The sequence below is a fragment of the Oncorhynchus kisutch genome, linkage group LG18 (assembly GCF_002021735.2).
Source record: "Oncorhynchus kisutch isolate 150728-3 linkage group LG18, Okis_V2, whole genome shotgun sequence".
NCBI classification, from domain to species: Eukaryota; Metazoa; Chordata; class Actinopteri; order Salmoniformes; family Salmonidae; genus Oncorhynchus; species Oncorhynchus kisutch.
The window spans coordinates 58,958,395-58,967,554 of NC_034191.2; the positions used below are offsets into that span (position 1 = coordinate 58,958,395).

Below are 9,160 nucleotides of genomic sequence, written 5' to 3' on the forward strand. Positions count from 1 at the left end.
TTTTTGACCATTTTAACTTATTACAGTAAGGTACTTCATTCTTACCCAGAAATGATTTGATATTGAGATAAAAACGGCTGCATTGGACCTTTAAGGCTAACTATCATGTACAGTATTCAGCATTAGTATGTATTACTATACACACCATTACAATCTAAACTTAGCAGATCTATAGTCTTGCTGACTGACTACTCAAGAGAAATCCATGATTAATGAGGGCATGTAAATGAAGAGAGAAACAAAGTTCGTCTTCAGAAATATTCAAACTCTGCATGACCAGACCACAGCTGGTGCCTTTATAATGCCTACATGACTCTCTGATCCCCATACTGAACCATATAGACCCACAGATGAATAACTTCCACCATGTGTCACTTACAGACCCAGGAAGGACACAAACATCATTCTGTATTCTGTTTGAATGGGAAATCTACTTGAACTGTGTTTATTTAGAATTCACTGCTTTATGAATTCAAATTATGGAGCATTCTATATGTGCCCTCTACAGCACAGTACGGCGTCTCCTTTTTCTGTAATGGAGTATAATTGTAGGGTGGAGCAGGTTGAGAGCTTCAAGTTCCTTGGTGTCCACATCACCAAACTATCATGGTCGAAATAACACATCAAGGCAGTCGTGAAAGGTACAACAAAGCCTATTCGACCTCAGGAGACTGAAAAGATTTGGCATGGGTCCTCAGATCCTCAAAAAGTTTTACAGCTGCACCATCGAGAGCATCAACTGGTTGATCGCCACCTGGTATGGCAACTGCTCGGCTTCCAACCGACTACAGAGGGTAGTGCGTACGGCCCAGTACTTCACCGGGGCCAAGCTTCCTGCCATCCAGGACCTCTATACCAGGCAGTGTCAGCGGAAGTCCCAAAAATAATGCCAAAGATCAGCCATCCTAGTCATAGACTGTTCTCTCTGCTACAGCAAAGCAAGTGGTACCGGAGCGCCAAGTCTAGGTCCAAAAGGCTTTACAGCCTCTACCCTCAAGCCATAAGACATCTGAACAGCTAATAAAATGGCTACCCGGACTATTTGCATGTTCTACACCCCACTCCCCATTTTTACGCTGCTGCTACTCTGTTAATTATCCATGCATAGTCACTTTACCTACATGTACATATTACCTCGACTAACCAGTGCCCCAGCACATTGTACTGCTATCCCCTGTATATAGCCACTGTTATTTTATTGTTGCTCTTTAATTATTTGTTATTTTTCTTTACACACATTTTATACTTCAGTTTATTTTAGTAAATACTTTCTTAAAACTGCATTGTTGGTTAAGGGCTTGCAAGTAAGCATTTCAGTCTACACCTGTTATATTTTGAGCATGTGACAAATAACATTTGATTTGATTTTTTACACACTGTACTGCTCAATCATTTTTTTTAACGGTCTTGTTTGAACACGACGTTCTGTTTTTGCAACAGTTTCACACCTATTATTTCACACACGCCTATCAATTCACAAAGTAGATGATGCCTGTAGCCTTTCCATGTTCCAGCACTAGTTCTCAGAGAGGAAAATTGCCTTGAATGATGTTTGACCCAAACTAAAAACAATGACTACTAATGCAAATGGGATCGCATTAAAGTTTTAGCTCACGTCTCACCACGGGTCTGCAGTGCACATCCTCTCTTGCTGGGTAGCTCAGCGCATGGTTTCTGCAGCAGCGAGGACTGTGTTGGAGACTAAGACACCATGCTATTCCCCTGAAAGGAACTAGCACGGAAGGACAGGAGAGTGAAGAGCTTAACCAGGTGGAAAGAGCACCGGGTACCAGTAGGGGAGAAGACTGTGTGAAAGCTGAAGGGGACAAGAGGTTGTCAGGTCCGTCCTTTAAACTAGCCCACTGTCCCTGATCATGTAGTGAAAATGAACAGGGCCTATGAAAAAGTGTCAAAAAAAATTGCACCGTATTACCTACAGTATAACGTGCCCTACATAGTGCATTACACTATGGGCCCTGTTTAAAAGTAGCGCATTATATAGGGAATAGGGTGCAATTTGGGACTCAAATGATTTCTTCTTGACCACCATTGTATCAGTGAGGAAACACATCATACTATGGGGGCATATTCATGGTGGTTCCAGTGATATAAGTGCATAACAGCTAATTCATTAGCTATATCATTACCATAATGTCCCCATTTGTCAGTTGTAACAGCTCTGACATAACTCAAGTGCTTCGGTCTTATGTAATGAGGTGACAAACCAGAGCCAATGAGCAGAGCACTGACATACATTCCACTGGCTCATCCCAGTTTCCCTAGTGGTGTTTCACAGGCAGCTGACTCTCTCCTAATTCCATTCACTGGCTGAGAGTAGTCAAGGATTACAGCACAGCATTCCCACATTCACATCATGACTGCAATATCAAATGGGAAGTACAATACAGTACAGGGATGGGATCAATTCCATTTCAATTCAGGAAGTAAACTTAAATTCCAATTCAAATATTCCTCATGGGCCATTCCTCTTATGTCCTGAATTTAAATGGAATAGACCTCAACCCTGTACAATTTACTTCCTGAATCCCAACTCTGTTATCCACAGGATTGCTGCCGATCCACAGAATTGCTACAGTACTCAGATCATGAATTCCCTTTGCCTCCCTGTTGTTTTCAGTCATGGAAAGCCTAGATATTTCAGTCCACTCAAGTTGCATCGGGTCTAAGGACATCCAGGAGCCAGTCTGGCTGGGCTCTAGAGGTAAAGGGTCATTGGCTGCCTCTGGGAGGGGTGAGGAGACAGAGATGACAGAGCTCATTCATCCAGCACAGGATGTGAGACATGTTGGTCTAGGAGACAAAGGGAGAATTCTGAGTAGGGCCGTAAGGACACATACGGTGACAGTGTTATGAGGGGCAGGTGGAATAGGCCAAGCGTAGCCCCACAGAATTAAAATGCCATGTATTGCCACACAGAAACACGGTCCTTGATTCCTTAACGATGCACTGCAATAGCAAATGTAAAGACACCGGGAATTAAGGGTACAAAAGATTCCAACCACCATCTAAACGTCCACATCGATTATGAACTCCTGACCAACTTGAGCTTTGTTAACCTAAAAACCTGTGATCTCCCCAGATGATTCCACCGCATGTGTTATAATGGTCATAATTTTTTTAACATGGCTGTATCCATGCTTTCCACAGAAAGCTTAGTCACCATTATCATGAGGTGTAAAAAAAAAATTTTTTTAAAGGGATGATGCATAGGTGTCACACACACACAAGCTGATTTGAAGATGAAAGACAAACAAACAGAGCGCCTTTTAATGTGGCTCTTCAGGCCAGGCACTGAGCCACATGTCACTTCACACGACAGCACTGAAGCCCTGGGTGAATATGGAGCATCATAGCGTTGTCCACCTAACAAATGTTCTCACCTCAACATTTCAGCTACTCCTGTCCTAACAAGTCCAGACTCCACATCATATCATACGGGTAATTATGTCATTTCATGAAGAAGGGCATGAATTGTATGGCAACACTGCAAACGAGTCAAACAGGTTGGTGATTCTCCACAGTTCACGACATACAGCATTTATGAAATAGGCCCACCACATGTGATGTTTCCTCGCCAGAGCATTTTCAAAACAAATTTTAAAAATAAATAAATACTCACATTGTGACACATTGAAGCAACTATTTTCCAACAAAAGAAGCATTTCCTGAGAATCAATAGATTCATGACTTACTCACTGAGCAGACTCCATCCAACACAACAGTAAAAAGTGATATATCTCAACTCCTACACTGAAGCCAAGTGCTTCTTGAAAACCAAGGACAGCATCAATTAAAAGCCCATGTTTCATGACTCTGCATTCATTGGCTGAGGTTAAGAGTCCTTGAGTAGGTAATTCACACAGCCAAGTGGTACTGTACCACTGAGAACAGGGAAGCCAAGAGGTTGGCCCCTACTAAAGCAGCCTGCCTGGGTCTTCTCCTCCTGCTGGGACGATAACACACAGCAAGAGACTGACTCGGTTTGATTGGGTTCACCACTGATAGGCGCAATCAGGCTGGGGATCAGGAGGAGAGAGCATCTGCATGCCAGATACCAATCAGTCAGTCTGACTCTTAATGTTATTCACAATGGGCAGCATAGAATAAAACATGTATCGTGCTGCACAGACATTTCTGTAACACACAGTATCCAACCCGATACACCCCACATGCACAGAGCAGCAGCTACCTTCACACTCAGACTGTTAAAAGGCATATCACATAATCAGCACAACCGGGACACGTTCAGAGGATGCGTTTTTAATCACTTTTTTTTATTTTTATAAAAAAATGTTTTTAAACAATCATAAGAAACAGATAAACTTGAATTTCCCATAACCAATATGAGAGGGAGTAGAGCAGGGATCATCAAATAGTTCAGCTGCGGGCCGATTTTTTCCTTGAGCGGATGGCCGGGGGGCCAGAACATACTTACAAATCATTTGTAGACTGCAAATTGACCGCAAGAAGCCCAAACAGATTTAAAATCGGACTAAAACATCATTTTAAACCTGTTATATCTCTATTCTGCATGGGAATACTTTGGAACAGATTCCCTAAATTAAAATCACTTGGAGATGGTTTTCTGGTGTTTTTAACAGTCTTATGTCCAATTATTATTTACTTTTTTAGAATATTTTTTTTCTGTGGGGCCTCTTCAGTTTTGTATTTATTCCGGATCCCCATGAGCTGTTGCCAAGGCAGCAGCTACCCTTTCTGGGGTCCAATCACATTTACATACAATAAAACACCACATTATTATCACTCTACCACATACTACCTTTCAAAAGTTTGGGGTCAATTAGAAATGTTCTTGTTTATGAAAGAAAAGCACATTTGTCGTCAATTAAAATAACATCAAATTGATCAGAAATGCAGTGTAGACATTGTTAATGTTGTAAAGGACAACAACAAAAAACAAGACATTTCTAAGTGTCCTCAAACTTTTGAACGGTAGTATATCTACAATACAAAATCAATAATACAGGAAAAGAACAATAAATGGATGTGTGTGTGTGTGTGTGAGAGAGAGAGTGTGTGTTAGCATGTGTGTGTGCCTGTGTCTCTTCAAAGTTTGTGTGAAGTGTCTCTCTTCACAGCTTCAATGGGCATAGTACCAAAGCTCGGCTTAACACAATGGAACCTCTGGCAGACTCATCCGGATAACAGCCTTTTTAGCTAACTGTCCACTCCTTGCCACTCCTGTCATTTGCCAAAAACTTGTATACAGATCTTTGGCAAATGACAGGAGCGGCAAGGAGTGGAACGTTATCTAAAAACACTGGTACCCAAGACTACCGGCAGACCAGGCTACCGGCAGACCAGGCTACCGGCAGAACAGGCTACCGGCAGAACAGGCTACCGGCAGAACAGGCTACCGGCAGAACAGGCTACCGGCAGAACAGGCTACCTTAAAATAGTCTAGCGTTGATAGAGGATAGAGGGCAAAGTGGAACTCCAATGGGGAAACCTACACTTGCTGGATCAATGGAGCAGTCGCCTTCATTCTGCTGAACCATGGAAAAGGAGCAACCATGTCCGACCAGGGGAGTGTGTTAGCGTTTGTGTTACAAGTCAGTGGAGAAGGGAGGGAGGAGCTCGTATTTATATGACCAAAGTCATTGTTTGACTTCGCACTGCACGAGCATGTGCTGAAAAGCATGTGCTGAACAGAAATTGCCCTTCTGTGTATAATGAGGTGTCAAGATGTGAGGTAGGTAGCCTACCAAGAGTGTATGGTGCCTGAAGCGACAGCACTTGAGTGTGAAAATGTATATTTGTGTAAGAAGTTGTAATTTAAGAGACATGGGCTTCATAAAATTGAATAGTGTGGACAAACTGGTTCAATCTAGAGTTAACCTCTCAGAAGCCAGGAAATTTGACAGAGGGACCATTTTGAGACAGTTTTCCTTTCTCCCTGACAAGCAATTCAATAACGAAACAAAAACATTTTAAAACATAATTCAATCTTAAGCACTCCCCAACCTCATTCCTGTCCTCACCGTAAAAACCAACCCTTCTACCCTTCTCATACCTTCTCATAGCCTTTCCGGCCACGTCCTCCCTCTCTCTGGTAGAGGGAAAATGTTGAACAATTTTCCATGCACAAACAGCTCCCTGTAAAGAAATATCTTTGCAATACCAGCTTTGGTTCACCAAAGCATTTAGACAGAGCTCTGTTAAATGAAAAGGTCCCAGTGATGTGACTCCAATAGTAATGTTGTCACACATTGTTCAGGGGCCAGTCAATGTTGGCACCGGCCATAGCAACAGTAACACATTTGAATTCATTCAGCAGTAATTTAATTTAATGAGCCTAAACCTGACCATTAAAGTGCCACAAAAGGACATGCAATCAGGCCCTATTCAGCCCTGGGCTAAAAGCCTGGCACATTGACACTTAAAAACAAGAAGCCTTAAGAGAATTACTAACAGATGCTTAGTGTTGATAGGCTACTTAAATTAAGGAAATAATGGAAACAAATTTCGAAAATGTGAAGGATCCCTTTCTGATTACATTACTCATGTGAGTGTTCTTGCTAAATAACATGTGGGAAGATGGATCAGTCTGGGCAATCTGTGCACCATGGACTATGAAGTTCAAGAAGTATACACTAGTCTAGACCATGCATGTATGAACATAAACGTAAGTGATTCATGTTTTAAACATTAGTAAATAACGTGGCAAACTCTTGAGTAAATGTAAGCTAGAGTGCAGTTGATTAACATTTGGTAACCTAGGGCTATTCATGAATATGATAACATTACAATCTAGACTATAGTTGATAGGCCTTTGATAAATAAGCACGTCAATAGTAGGGTAGGTTAGAAATAAATATTGCAATATGAGTGCGTTTAATTAGGCCAGTTCCAGAGGAATCCAGAATAATCGTACCGTACAAACACACCCCCCACCTCCGCTCCAGGCCCTGCCTGCGCAATCCAGGAAGCCTGGATTCAGGATTCTAGACCGGTGAGAACGTTGCGTTGTGGCGCGAAATGACACCTTGATTGATAGTTGTCAATCACATTCACCGTCCGATACTGTTCATCAGTCCAAAGCACGCACACACACAGCACACTCGAGCTTCTTGTGATTGTACCACAACACTGCTCTAGCATCGTTGCCATAACATCTGTGGACGAATGCAATAGCATTGTTATAGCCTACACTTTTTAGGCTACCGCCAGTTTAGACGTGAGGTCTCGCTTATATAAGTTTGACAACATATTTATCTGTTGCACCTAATGTTGTTGTAACATTGTTGCCACAGTTGATACAATGTTCACATTTTAGGATTCGCTATCTATGGGCTAGGCTAGGGCAACTTTGTGCATCGCCCTGTTTTTAGCGCCACTCCACGTCAATCATGTCGTTCAATCAATCAATCATTCAAACAATAATGATTTTCTGTATTCCCCTTCCCCATCTTTCTCTAAGAAAATCGCCATATTGAGTAAACTGCACCAGCCTTGCTACAATGTTATCGCAGAAAAACAAAACACCCATTGCAAAAATTCATAAAAATAAAAAAAACACTTCCTACCTTCGCAATAGCCTTTTTATATCTCATGGCGGCTTGCTCGATAAGACTGTGGACTTTAATAGTTCCATTGCCACAAGGAACCACCACCCTGGTTCTCCCAAAACACACTGTCACTTTCATATTAGTTCCCGAATCCCGATGTACTTCCGTTGAGGTGTATTCCTCACTACTTTGTAGGATGTTCCAGTTATGAATTTCCTTTGGTGTCAAAAAGATTGTATTCCAAACAAGCAGACGGCAATAATCTTCATCGTCTCTTCATACCGTCTAAACGTTAACGTTTTACCGACCACCTGTTCTCTAAAGTGTTCCAACTACGATCCTATTCCTTGGACGAATAGCCTGCCTGCATCGCGGCAATCATACACGGCACAGTGCTGGGAGGGTGGCGTGACTGGAGTCTCTCTCCCCGCGCTGGTGACCACGAGTACTGTGGTGACTCACCATGAACCGAAACTTCCCAAGTCCCTTTCAGAATTCCATGTGATAGTTAGTAGTAGTTGGAGCCGTGTGTCATCGCTGGGCATTTTACTATGGACACGTCATGTATTCTGAACAAAAATCTAAACGCAACATGTAAAGTGTTGGTCCCATGCTTCATGAGCTGAAGTAAAAGGTTCCAAAAATGTTCCATACTCAGAAAAAGCTTATTTCTCAAAAATGTTGGACACAAATTTGTTTACATCCATGTTAGTGAGCAGTTCTCCTTTGCCAAGATAATCCATCCACCTGACAGGTGTGGCATTTCAAGAAGGCGATTAAACAGCATGATCATTACACAGGTACACCTTGTGCTGGGGACAATAAAGTGCCACTATAATGTGTAGTTTTGTCACACAACACAATGCCACAGGTGTCTCAAGTTTTGAGGGAGTGTGCAATTGGCATGCTGACTGCAGGAATGTCTACCAGAGCTGTTGCCAGAGAATTGAAATGTTAATTTCTCTACCAAAAGCCACCTACAATGTAATTTTAGAGAATTTGGCAGTACTACCAACCGGCCTCACAACCGCAGACCACATGTAACCACGCCAGCCCAGGACCTCCACATCCAGCTTCTTCACTTGTGGGATCGTCTGAGACCAGCCAGCTGATGAAACTGAGGGGTATTTATGTCTGTAATAAAGCCCCTTTGTGGGGAATAACTCATTCTGATTGGCTGGGCCTGGCTCCCAAGTGGGTGGGTCTATGCCCCCCAAGCCCATGCATGTGAAATCCATAGATTAGGTCTTTATTGATTTGTTTTTACTTGAACCTTTATTTAACTAGGCAAGTCAGTTAAGAACAAATTCTTATTTACAATGACTACCCCGACCAAACCCTAACCCGGCGACGCTGGGCCAATTGTGTGACGCCCTATGGGACTCCCAATCACGGCCGGTTGTAATACAGCCTGGAATCGAACTAGGGTCTGTAGTGATGCATCTAGCACTGAGATGCACCACTCGGGAGTCCAAATTTCAATTGACGGATTTCCTTATATGTAACACACTAAAATCGTTGAAATTGCTGCATATTGTGTTTATATTTTTTGTTCAGTATATTTTCGTATATTTTAGCCTATTCTGTTCTTTTCAACATTATTCTGTTAT

At 42.3% G+C, this 9,160-nt stretch overlaps 1 protein-coding gene across 3 annotated transcripts in view; it reads right to left on the bottom strand.

Annotated features, from left to right (window-relative positions):
* LOC109908714 (partitioning defective 3 homolog) overlaps positions 1-8,211 on the bottom strand; it is a 536,862-nt gene extending 528,651 nt beyond the window's left edge. For all 3 annotated transcript variants that reach the window (XM_031796385.1, XM_031796386.1, XM_031796384.1), the window contains exon 1: positions 7,569-8,211. In XM_031796385.1, coding sequence (XP_031652245.1) covers positions 7,569-7,688 — 120 coding nt within the window. In that variant the 5' untranslated portion in view covers positions 7,689-8,211. The remainder of the gene's footprint in view (positions 1-7,568) is intronic.
* Positions 8,212-9,160: the final 949 nt, after the last annotated feature.